Source organism: Cherax quadricarinatus, chromosome 31 (genome assembly GCF_038502225.1).
Source record: "Cherax quadricarinatus isolate ZL_2023a chromosome 31, ASM3850222v1, whole genome shotgun sequence".
In the NCBI taxonomy this organism is placed as follows: Eukaryota; Metazoa; Arthropoda; class Malacostraca; order Decapoda; family Parastacidae; genus Cherax; species Cherax quadricarinatus.
In genome coordinates this window covers 35784545-35798448 of record NC_091322.1, presented here as the reverse complement: position 1 = coordinate 35798448, position 13904 = coordinate 35784545, and the positions used below count along the sequence as shown (strand labels likewise).

At 40.3% G+C, this 13904-nt stretch overlaps 1 protein-coding gene across 2 annotated transcripts in view; it reads right to left on the bottom strand.

Moving 5' to 3' along the window:
- Nucleotides 1-13904, bottom strand: part of LOC128697010 (uncharacterized) — a 1143041-nt gene that overhangs the window by 1077340 nt on the left and 51797 nt on the right. For both annotated transcript variants that reach the window (XM_053788515.2, XM_070090364.1), the window contains exon 3: nt 7443-7500. In XM_053788515.2, the coding sequence (XP_053644490.2) occupies nt 7443-7500 (58 nt within the window). The remainder of the gene's footprint in view (nt 1-7442; nt 7501-13904) is intronic.

Below are 13904 nucleotides of genomic sequence, written 5' to 3'. Positions count from 1 at the left end.
TAGTATTAGATGTCAATAATGAGACTGACTTGGCAAACTGGGATCCCCAGGGAGGACCAGAAACATGCAGAATGTAAGTTATTGGAGCAGTAATGAAAAACTTGTAAAGGAAAGAACGAGGGGAAGATGAGCCAGCATAACTCGACCTAGTTTTTACACAAAATGATTATGACATCGGTGAAATTACTAATGGAGAACCACTAGTACCAGTGATCATGTAGTGTAAATTTTCAGTACCAGGTGGAAATGGGAATGGAGAAGGAAATGGAGGAAGTAAATAGCAGAAAATAGGACTACAGAAATGGATACTATTACGGAATGAAAAATTTTCTGCAAAATGAAACGAAAATGGAAACTGGAGGGCAAAACTGTAGAGGAAGGGATGGAGGTAATGGAGGGAAAGTGTCAAGAGGCAGAGGAAATATTTGTACCAAGCACGAAGAAACGAGAACAACAAAGAAAGGTCATGGTTAAATTAGGAATGCATATATGCCAAGGGAGGAGCAAGAGAGCTTGGAAGAAATAGAGAATTATTTGATCTATACTTCCAAGCTCTCTTGCTCCTCCCTTGGCATATCTGCACTCCTGGGTGAACCATGGCATTTCTCTTTTGTTCGGGAATCGAGCAGGAGAACCAGAAATTAATACACAAGAATAAGAAGCAAAGCTGAAAGACAATTTGAAAGTAACATAGCATCAGAGGACAAAACTGAACCAAAGTTATTCTACAGCCACTTAAGAAAAAAAAAAGGCAACTGTGAAAGACCAAATGACAATGCTGAAGAAATAGGATAAGATACTGACTGAGAATTTAGCAAAAGATTCCAAGAAGTCTACACAGAAGGAAATGGAGATTACAGGAAAGAACTGTTAAAAGTTAGACCAGATCAACAGATATTAAAAGACATCAGCACAACAAAAGAAGTGCTGAAACTAGTAAGTGAGCTTGATGTACTAGCAGCAAGGCGACCAGACAACATATCTGCACGGTAGCTGAGACAAGGTGCAGCACCACCACGTAACTCAATAGTAAACGTATACAAGCAATCTCTCCAAGCAAGACAAGTGCCATAAAATTGTAAAAAGGCAAATGTGACCTCCATATATAAAACGTGGGACAGACAATACATTGAACTATAAGCCGATACCTCCAAGTTCTTGAGAAGATAGTAAGAAAAATAATATTACAACACTTGGAGAGAAAATTCTTCACAGAAAACTAACATAGATAGCAAATCCTGTCTTACAAATTTGTTGGAGTTCTATGACAGTTACGGAGATATACAAGAAAGATGGGGCTGGGAAGACTGCATCTTCTTGGGCTGCAGGAATGCAGTTGATACAGTACCACATCAGAGATTAGTCCAGAAACTGAATGAAGAAGCAGGGATAAAATGCAGTGTTCCAGTGGGCCCGAAAGCACCAGAATGACAAAGTAGAGAGTAGTAATGATAAACCTCAGGAAGACTTCACCATACTACAAATATGACAAAACAAGTGGCTTCTCGAGTTCAATCCGAACAAATGCAAGGTCATGCGACCTGGAGAAAATGAGTGCAGATCGGATATAAAGTACAGCATGGGCGGAGAGAAGCTTGACCTGGGATGAGGGGAGGGCATGAAATAGATCACCTAGCATATCGCCAGAAATATACATAGGATGTATAACGTCATCGGGACATGCAAGATCAGCAAACATCAGTACAGTATTCAGGAAGTTGAATAAAGAATTGCTCACGACGTATGTTAGGCCAGTTAATGAGTACATGGCCGCAGCACGGAGCTCACCTGAAGAAGCTCCAAAAGGTCCAGAGTTTTGCAACCAGTTTAATACCAGAACTGAGAGAGGTCCACAATGAAAAGATGTTGAAGGACCTGGACCTGACGAATTTAGAGAAGAAATGAATAAGGGAAGACATGATTATGACACAAAATCCAAAGAGGGACAGATAGGGACAGACTGTTTGGATTAAGAAGACCAGGATCAAAGGGACACGGGTGAAAGTTCATAACACAGAAGAGTCATAGGAGTGTAAAGAAGTATTTCTTTGAACTCAGGGCGGGTGAAAAGTGAAATGACTTGGATGAAGCAGTCGTGGAGGTAAAGTCTATACACAGCTTCAGTGGCCACAAATCAGTTATGCTAATCAGAGGTCTAAGAGGAGAGAACAAAAGCTGAGTCTCGACTCAAGCCCCGCAAACACAACTCGGTAAGTACAACTAGGCGAGTACACACAAACACACGTACACATTCATGCACGCGTGGCAAGTCTAAGATTACGTCTCAGGAATCTCAACGAAAAGTTCTTCATAACATTATTATGTAAAACGTAAGTCAGGGCCATCTTGGAGTACTGTTATAAATGGCTCAGAAAACCAACAAGCTGATGAATGAGGCACTTGTGCAACACCTTGGTATCTTTACGGTAGAAACGTTTCTCCAGCTAGTGGCTTCTTCAGACCAATACAGAGAAGAATGGGAAAGATGAGAGAGGTTTGAAGTAATCAGTCCCTCAACCAGGAGTCGATGTAATAAGTCCATCATCATTGATGGACTGATCACATGATTCCAGCAAGGAACTCAAACTTAATCAAATCTGTCAAGAAACTATAAAGTGTCGAGGTTTGCAACGAGACTAGTCCCAGAGTTAAAAAGAATGATCTAAGAAGAGAGACCAAGGAAAGTAAATCTGATGAAATTAAAAAAAGAGAAGACTCGGGGGGCGACACGATAACGATATTCAAAATACTGAGAGGAACTGCTAGGATGGACAGGGATAAACTGCCAAAGAGGAGGTAAACAGGTACCTGATAGCACAGCTGGTAGTTAAAAAAAGTCACATAGATCTTAAGGAATATTTCTTCAGTCTCAGTGGTCAGGAACTGAAACGACCTTGACAACGAAGTGGTAGAGTCAGGCCCAAGAGCTGAGACTCGACCTCCACAACCACAATTAGCAAGCACAAACAGATGACTATTCATGCAATTTTATCTATCTTTCTCTCTCTCCCCTTCCCTCCCTCTCTCTACACTATTCCGGATCTTCTCTACACAACCACATAAACAGACGTCATATTTCAGCTGATATCAGACTCTTAACAAAGGCAATAAATACTTCTCCCTTACTTACCCTCTTGCTCCTCCCTCTTCTTTACCTCTCGCTCTCTCCCTTGGCGATAAAATGTATATGAAACTCCTGGACCTCCAACACTCCCCCCCCCCCTCCTTCCCTCGCTCTTGCGAATACCTCGAAACTATTGTCATTTTTCTACTATTAAAGACATACAAGAAAAACATAGTTTAACAAATAACAATACAAAAATAAACACAAACAAAAACCATTGGGCCAAAATATCACTCCTGAATATTAAAAACCCAAAGTTAAAACCCGACGAACACAAAAGTCCAGGTCAAAATATACGAGTAAATAGAATACCAGGCAGAGACTCGAACCGTGGTCCTTGTATAGCCCCCTGACTATTTCCTGAGAGTCGTTCAATACATCTTATCTTGTGTTTGAGTAAAAGATAGATTTTTTCTAGATTTTGCCACCGAAGTGGCTAGTTTTTTGTGCACCCCATATCCATCCTATGGACGGTAGCGCAAGAGCATCTGAATACACAAAAGGCCCCAAAAAGGGTTAACAGGTGTATATTTGGATTTGTATCTTTAGTTCACTTATCTGTTACAAGCAAATTTAGGAAATCTGCTTAGTATATCTGGTATTTTATTTTCATTAATAAGATATCTTGACATGTCACATAGGTTATTATACTGTCTACCTCTATATTTCTCAATAAGTGGACAATTAAGCACAGTGTTCAAGACTGTGACCATATGCCTGGCCACATAATTTGCATTTGGTTTGATCATCATCTGTGTGTCTCCCAAACTGCCAAAAGTACTTGTAACTAAGCCTAAGCCTGGCCACTACAACATCAGTCACTTTGTTCACATTGCAAGTTGCTCCATAAACATACTTATCTACGTTCATGTTATCATAGTGGGTTATAGATCTACTCAGGCTTCTAAGTGCATTCCTATAACAATCATTTTCGTTATTTACTTCTCTCCTAATATTATTCCTAATGCTAGACACAGTTATACCAAAGTTATATTCTACATTCTCCTTCTGGGTACTCTTCTTGGCTAACATATCAACTTTATCATGAAGGAGTAATCCAATGTGTGATGGGATCCATAATAATTGTACATTAATTACTTTTTCCCCGGAGTTTTGAGAATCTATACCTGGCTTCTCCAAGGAGCGTGTTGTTGGAGTCATTATGTGAGTCACGAGCCTTCAGTGATGACACAGAATCAGTAATGATTATAGAGTCAAGCTCAGTGTCATAAGTTAGCTTTAGCGCCACTAGGATTGCAAACAATTCATTTTGCAATTTAGACGCCCAGTTGTTAATTCTTATGCCAAACTCATTTTTTTTATCGTTCTTAACTAGGGAGGTGGCAACAAGAGCAGATGCAGCCCTGCCAGAAGACTCCTGTTTAGATCCATCAGTGTATATAACTTGTGATAACTTATTACTACCAGCTAGGCGAGAAATTTCTTCGTGAGCAGTTGCTATAATGTTGAAAAAGCCATTTTTTATGGATTCTCTTAGAACTGTTTAATTTCGATTGCACTACTGTTAAACCATACCACTGGCGGGGATAGAGCCCGCGATCAGAGAGTCTCAAAACTCCAGACCGTCGCGTTAGCCACTGGACCAACTAGCCACAATAAGATTCGTCCAACTAGGTATATTTCTACACCATAGGACGGTTAGCATAGGCACCACTGTGACCACAAATGCAAGTTTTTACAGACGAATCTCCAGCTAGCGTGGCCGTGACGAACTCTAGCTCAAGTCCCCTCAAAGTCGTTAACTTGACTTGCATTTGTGGTCACAGTGGTGTACATGAAAGGAGTGGGAGTGAGAGTTGCCACAGACGGCTGCAGCCTCTCATCTGCAGCAGCTACTAAGTAAGGAGACAGTGATAATATTGATACTTGGAGAGTCCGTCCAGGTGTGCCATCACGCACCACTAGTCTCCTCAAATTACATCTTGCACACAAGTCACTCCAACACCAAGTCAACACGCCAGCCTCTCACTCCCGTCATGCACCATCATTTTCTTGCAAAGTCCTAGTCACTTCAGCACCAAGTCAAATTCTCCAGCCTCTCCCTTCCATCATGTATGATCGTTCTCTACGCCATGTTTCGGCATTTTGCGTTATCTGCTACTTCAGATAAGACCAGACAGCATAAGTTTTTTTAATGCGCGTAACGAACAAATGAACGGAAAGGAGGGACCCATTGAAAGGGGAAAAGGAAATTAATAAGTTTAGCGAGAGGAATTATTTTAGATAGGTGAAGTACCAAGGTATGACCCACCAAGTAGCTGATTTGAGAGTGTTTTAAAACAACGTTGTGGTTGAGCAGCAACATGGTTTAGGTTGGTGGTGCAGGGCAGCAAGGACGATTATCAAACACTCCTTAGAGTATCTGCGAGCTAAATAACAGAAATTTCTCACGTTATGCATTATCTTCCTTCTCGTCCTTCCTGAATCTTTCACCGTTCTAATCTTCATACCCGACATCCCTAGCGTCTTCTCCAACTAGCCTCTTCACAGTTATTACCCTTCCATTAATTTTTAAAGCTTTACATTTTACATCATTGCTAGCATCACGAAGCGAAGTAATAGAGAATTTGGCTCAATCGAAAAGCCCCCATCCCCCCGTGCTCGAATCCCGGGTAATTTAGAGATTTATCAGATTAGACAAATAAATGAGTAGGAGTGGTTGGGTGTGAGTAGATCTTGCCTAACATGGAACAGCAGGCATACTGCAGTGCTTTTCTGTTTTATTACATTTTACCTGGAAAAATATGAACAAGGCACATGATTTCTCATGAGCTGGTTAGATGACTCGTCTTCAGTTACCTGAAAGATAACCTCAATATCCGACATCACTGATGAGGTATCCTAGAACTTTAAATCAATACAGTACACAAAGGTTTCCAAGAAAGCCACTTGGGAGCCTCTCAGTTTTAGAACGAGAATTAAGAACTTACATATTGGCTAAATAAATCAATCTATCAAAACTCAATTATGAAACCCTTACTCGAGCCTCTGTTTAAAAGGCTAGCAAGCTAGAGGGGTATATCATCCTTCTTGCAGAATGCATAATCATTAAAATTTTGAAGTCAGTCATAAAAAGCATTCTTCAGATATTGAATATAAATATCACTTTTAAATAAACTTGGGAAACTGGGGCACATGCCACCCAATAACAGCATGAACCTTGCGTTCACTGAATAACACCAGTGGTGAAAATCTGAAGCCCGGTCAGATGAATCTTTCTTCATTTATGACAAGGATTCCGATGGTTCCAAGCTTGATAATTATTTTACTATAACAAATTCGCCTGTATGTAAACAAGATTTAATGTGCGTTATGCCGGTCTTAAAATGCATCACCCATTGAATATTGAATCTCATGAGGTGGTAAACTAAAATTTATTGAACATAATTTAACAGGAATAAAAAAATCCACATTATTTGACACATAAAATGGTCAAATCTGCTCCTACACGCCTGAATTTCACTCTCCACCGTCGTCGAATTGAGACGATTTTTTTTTTGAACGTTCGTAGTTACGCCCCCTGAGGGTTTTGGAAATTATACGAGTCATTCCAAGATGCTGGGAATGGGTTCAACAACTTTGGTCACAGGGTATGTGAACATGCTAATTGTCCCAAGACTGGTCTTGTTACTTACCCAAGCCTAAGTATGTGGCATTCTCCCCTTGGGGGAGATACCTAAACAATAAAATGGGTAGTTTATTATTATTTAGGCATCCCCGAAGGAGAAATCTTATTATGATTATTATTAAAGATTCGTCAGTATTCTCCCGGCCCGGGCCTTTTCCAAGTGGTGGCCCGGCCTTGGCTCCCTGTGTAGGGAGTGTCTGAGACCTAAGTCACCCATGGGAGGAGGCACAAGTACCCCCTCATCTTTGGGACCAACTGTCCCCAGGCCTAGCCACATTCCCCGCCCTCACGGGGCTCGTAGGGAGAAGCTAAGCCTTTCTGGTCTGCCATCCCCGCCCCAAGGGGGCTAATGGGAATGACAGTCTTGTGAGCTGCAAGCTCTGGCTCAGGCACCTACCCTGCCCTAGAAAAGCTGGGCATGGTGTCGATGGAGAATTTTTTTTTATGGAGAATTCTTAACCGATTCCCTGATTTTAGTCTTTTTTTCCCCCTCCAACGTTTTACAAAACGTCATATTTAACAGTAAACATATAAAATCCCTGGTTATGCAGAGCATAACATGTGATTTATTTATTTCAAGAAAAAAATATTAAATGCAAAATATACAGAAATTCTAAACTACTACTACAGTGCATAGATGGAGAAGACCGAAGTATAACTGTGACTTACTCAATATAGTATAGGATGCCTTCTGGGGTTACGCCACGCTCCCAGCCTTTGGGAAGGTCTGAAACAGAAAATGGCACACGGTTATCAGGGCGAACTAAAGGAATAATACTAAAACAATGATAGGTATTTTATCAAATCACTTCCCATGGGTTCAAACCCTCACCCGTTCCGTGATTTGTTTGCATTCGTGTTATTACGATTTCGTAAGTTATTTTAATTATGAGGGAGTTGAACAGTAAAAAAAAAATTTTTTTTATTCAGGTTCTGGACAAAATTATAAAGTTCAAATGATTACGATTGGCGTATACTGTATAGCAACCTATGTTTAAATTAACCGAGGATAACCCAGTAGTGTCAAACACTGACTTATTAACACTGTGCTGAATGAATATTAGTTATATGGATATAAATTAAGACTGTATATATTCTGATGATTATCTCTCTTGACGTGTGTGCACCGAGAACAACAATGCATATATTCGTAGAAGGGGTGCATATCTCAGTATATATACGTTCAGAGTTTGCAGTAATACAACACAGGTGTTCGTGGCTTGATTGGTAGCGTCCTCAGCTCACAGACTGAGGGTTTCAGGATCGATCCCTGGCACGGGTACCTGGAGGTTATTCCGGGGATCAACGCCCCCGCGGCCCGGTCCATGACCAGGCCTCCCGATGGATCAGGGCCTGATCAACTAGGCTGTTACTGCTGGCCGCACGCAGTCCAACGTACGAGCCACAGCCCGGCTGATCCGGCACTGACTTTAGGTATCTGTCCAGCTCTCTCTTGAAGGCAGCCAGGGGTTTATTGGCAATTCCCCTAATGCTTGATGGGAGGCTGTTGAACAGTTTTGGGCCCCGGACACTTATGGTGTTTTCTCTTAGTGTACCAATGGCGCCCTTACTTTTTATTGGCGGCATTTTGCATCGCCTGCCCAGTCTTTTACTTTCGTAGGGAGTGATTTCTGTGTGCAGATTTGGGACCATTCCTTCCAAGATTTTCCAAGTGTAGATTATGATATATCTCTCCCTCCTGTGTTCCAACGAGTACAAGTCAAGTGCTTCCAAGCGTTCCCAGTAGTTAAGGTGCTTGACAGAACTTATACGTGCAGTAAAGGATCTCTGTACACTCTCTAGATCTGCGATTTCACCTGCTTTGTATGGAGATGTTAATGTACAGCAGTATTCCAGCCTAGAGAGAACAAGTGAGGGAAACGTTGAGCATGTTTCTTTACACCTGCTGCCCCTCTTTACCTAGGAGTAAGTAGGTACCTGGGTATTAGCCGATTGTTGTGGATACAATCCTGATGGAGGAGATTTAAGGACCCCGATGGAAATAAGAGAGTCCCCGATGACGTATTGACATTCTTGGGTGGCTAACCCTCAGGGTTAAAAATCCGAACAAAATATTATCTAGGTCCATATATTGGATTAATGTAGTCCTGATTAGTGATGAGGTGACATGGAGCCTTAATTAAACTCAATAGTCGATAGGCATAAAGCCCAATTAACAATTGTTAAATGTATTAGTATTTATTTTAAATAATATAAATGTATCAGTGACATGAAAATCAGTTGCATGAATTTATAAGTTACAGTTACACAGTGATTTATATTCGTCTAACTCTATTAGTAGTAGAGTAAAAAAAAAAGAGTATTATTCTTGACTGGTGGTGAGCTGGTCACCTGCAACCTTAATGGGCCGCTGAACAGTTGATAGGCTTTGAAAGAAATTAACGAATAACAAGCCGATACAAATGAGTGAATGAGTGAATAATTATATATATATATATATATATATATATATATATATATATATATATATATATATATATATATATATATATATATATATATATATATATATATATATATAGATGTCGTGCCGAATAGACAGAACTTGCCATCTTGGCTTAAATAGCAACGCTCATCTTGCCATACCTGGAGTTTACCGGGAGAGAGTTCCGGGGGTCAACGCCCCCGCGGCCCGGTCTGTGACCAGGCCTCCTGGTGGATCAGAGCCTGATCAACCAGGCTGTTGCTGCTGGCTGCACGCAAACCAACGTACGAGCCACAGCCCGGCTGGTCAGGAACCGACTTTAGGTGCTTGTCCAGTGCCAGCTTGAAGACTGCCAGGGGTCTGTTGGTAATCCCCCTTATGTGTGCTGGGAGGCAGTTGAACAGTCTCGGGCCCCTGACACTTATTGTATGGTCTCTTAACGTGCTAGTGACACCCCTGCTTTTCATTGGGGGGATGTTGCATCGTCTGCCAAGTCTTTTGCTTTCGTAGTGAGTAAGACAAGTGAAAATTTGTGTATGCAATAATTTCGCCAAAATCATTCTGAACCTAACGAAAAAAATGTATTTAATTGTGTTTGTTTAGTACTAAATTATTGTAAACGTATTTAAAATATATTTAGTTGGGTTAGGCTAAAATAAATTGTTCTTGTTATAATAAGGTTAGGTAAGTTTTCTAAGTTCCTTTTGGTGCAAAATTATAAATTTTTACATCAACATTAACGAAAAAAATATATCTTTAAAAATATAAGAGAAAATTTTAGAAAGGACTTAATTTTAAATGAGTTCTTGCTAATTGACCAGTTTTACATATTCGGCACATTATATATATTATATATATATATATATATATATATATATATATATATATATATATATATATATATATATATATTATAAATGTACACTGTGAGGTGTACATTTCTTGGTGTAGATACACTATACTCAGAGAGTTTGTTTTAACCCCTCCTTAGGGATTCAAGCATTCACAACCCCTTAATTAATGACCAGTTATAGTCATCGATAGACTCTAAGGCCAATTAGCCAACCATTATATTAACTTATTTTCACAATGTCTTGAATGCACTAGAAGACAAACAACATGCAGGTGGAGTACATAATCTTTTTAAAATCGTCGATAGGTGCGATAGTATAATAGTGTACAAAATATATGCAAAAAGAGTAATTGGAAAATCGAGCAATGGGTTTTAAAATTTCTAACAAACAAAACACAAAGAGTAATACTAAACAGTTAAGTCAGGGGCGGCTACGGTGAAAAAATCTCTTTCCCAAGGCATAATACCCCCCCCCCTTCCTTTTCCTCATTCTTTTATTTGATATAGAAAGTAATTTAAATCATAGCACTGTATCATCCTTTGCAGACGTTACCAGAAATAAAATGAAGGACACTGCAAATCTCCAAGCGGATATACATAAAGTCTTTCAGTGGGCTACAAAAAAAAATTATGCTTAATGACGACAGGAAATAAAAATTTGAACGGAGTATATTAAAAATGAATCCTAGCCACTTAATAAAGGGAAAAAACTAACACGGACTTAAAAGTGATGTCAGAGTATCTCACGTTCAAGTATCACAACAATGGTATCACATCCGCGAGGAAGTTGATAGGATGGACAACTAGAGCCTTCATTAAGACACATGTGGAACAGTTTTTTTTTATTTAAAACATTATAAATTACAAGGTGGTATAAAATATTAAATAACACCACAATACAGGATCTGAACAAAATTACTAAGAATCATATTACAAGTGCAGGAGAAAAATTTTGAAGACCCAATACAAAATAGGAATGTGTAACAAACACGCAAAATACACAACATTCACTGACACACATTATACAAAATGATAGAATATCTGACACACAAAACTGTTGGAGGCCCCCCCATGAAAACCCATCTATAAATACATCCACATCATTCGCACACTTAATGATCACAGCAGTGATCAAACATTAATTTATGCAAAGTTTATATATACATGCAACTGGTTATGAGATTTTACTTAAACTCTGGTAATTATTCTAAAACATGACTCCATAACAAAAATAAGCATTATACAAATTACATGATCATATAAATCAACAACTGCAAAATTTATACAGCATATGTATAATGTTGGAACCTTTTGATCACAGACGAATTACTCACAGCAGATTCCACCCCATACAAAATAGGAATGTGTAACAAACACTCAAAATATATACACACCATTCACTGACACACATTATACAAAACAATAAAATATCTGACTCATACACACAAAACTGTTGGGGGGACCCCCCTTAAAACCTATCTATAAATACACTCACATCATTCGCACACTTAGTGATCACAGCAGTGATCAAACAAATTTATGTAACTTTATATATACATGCAACAGTTTATGAGATTTTACTTAAGAACAAACTCTGGTAATTATTCGAAAACATTACTCCATAACAAAAATAAGCATTACACAAATTACATAATCATATAAATCATCAACTGCAAAATTTTTACAGCATATGTTGCATCAGCAAAGACACTTAATATCATTACAAACGTGATGGAAAACAAACTATGTAAATACATATATACAAACCATCTAAGAGGAATTAAATTCCCTACAAAATTACAATAAATACTACGAAGATACGTACCAGAAAAATTATCTTTGCAAAAACTGGTAGACCAACATGGACAGTGACTTCTATAACTCCCTTTTAATCACAAGGCCCTAATTTATACAAATCCTGGGCTTATCAAAACCTTTCACACAAAGCTTACATGTCAACACAGCACCACACATTACATACCTTCCCGACCCTCACATGTGTAATTAGCTCGCCAAATGAATAAGGCCATTGACCGTAATTTTGCAGTAGGTCTCTCGAAAACGTGCCCTCCACTGTCCCCTGTAAATAAGTTTGTTCCTGCAAACCGTTCTATATATGCCTGCCACAATTGCCCTATTTCTAATCCCCCCCCCGTGTCCCTCATCCCCCAGGAAATACACAGAAAATCCGCCACTACATACATAATCGCCCTTTTCACTTCTATTGAGACCCCGCGTACTTCTAATGTTAAGGCTCGCAGGGTCTACATTACCCCCACCCATCAACCTAAAAACCCTCCCTAACCACACCCTTACCTCCCTCAACTCTTCACAGAAATAAACCGCATGAAAAGCTGTTTCCTGTTCTCCACAGTGATCGCAGGTCTGTTCCCTCACCAATCCCACTGAACACAAAACAGCTTTCGATGCTAATATCCCCATCATAAATCTATATACAAACTCCCATACTCTCGGCATTAACTTAAGCTTTCGAAAGTCATTCCATATCAAACCATACCCCGGCCAGGATTGAACCCCGGCCGGGGTATGGTTTGTTTGCAATCGTGTCATTACGATTTCGTGAGTCATTCCATATCATTCCCCAATCATACAAGGGGTAGACCGATACCCCCTGTATGATTTCCGGCCTTCTGTTCATCACCACCAAACACCCCACCCTAAGTTTTGCCACCTCCCTAATCAATAACAATAACCTCAGCATATCCTCGCATTCAATTAATTCTTTTCCGCTCCACCATCTCCGCACATCCTCCATCACTTTCCCCACTCTAACCCCTCTTTCCCCCCTGCCTTAACGAACCTCTTTTTCACATATAGGGCCTTCACCCTCGGCATCAACGCTAAAAGGCCTACTCCTCCACTGCGTATATTCTACATCACCACCTCCTTGCTTAGCCATGCCCTCCTGAAACCCCAAACATAACATAATGCCCTCCTCTGAATCTCCTGTACGTCCCGAGTCTGCAATAGATACACCACAGCCATACTCCACACTTCACTATCAACTAATGAATTTACGATTATCCCCCGCTGTTGTAAGGTGACATTCCCCGCCCGTAAACTCCGTAACCTTTTTACTGCCTTCACCACCACCTCCGAATTCACCTGCCTAGCCTCCCGTGCATCTGTCATGTATGTAACTCCACAAATTTTTTGCCGAACTACCACTTCCCACCCAAACTCCAACCCCAAGCCCCCACCCACCCAGGAACCCACCTCCAGCAAACTTGATTTTGCTCTGTTCACCTGCATTCAAGACACCCTCCCGAAAAGCTCCAACACTCTTTCCACCGTATGCAATCCCTCCACTCCAGCTATCAGAACAGTGGTATCGTCCACATACCCCACTACATCTATACACCCATCCTTCTCCCCATTTAAAATCCTCCCCTCAACGAGCCCATAAAATGGATGCTGCATACACGCAAACAATATTTGAGACAGGGGACACCCCTGTCTCAATCCCCTCTCCATCTTGACAGGCCTACCCAACCTGCCATTAATTTGCACCCACACCATTGTAGATGAATACATTGTATCAACCCACCTCACCACTCCCATGCCAAAACCGAGATGCAACAAACTAGCCCTCAGAAAGTTTCTATCCACACAGTCGTATGCATTTTCCCAATCAATACCCAAAAGCCCTCCCCCGCTGCAACCCTCCAAAAAATCCCTAATGCAATCATGCCCATCTCTCATACTTCTGCCTGGAATACCCATCTGCCCCTTATGAATTACCCCACCTAACACCTTCTTCATCTTATTGCCCAGTATCTTTGCGAAAATCTTGTAGCGGCACACATTAGCA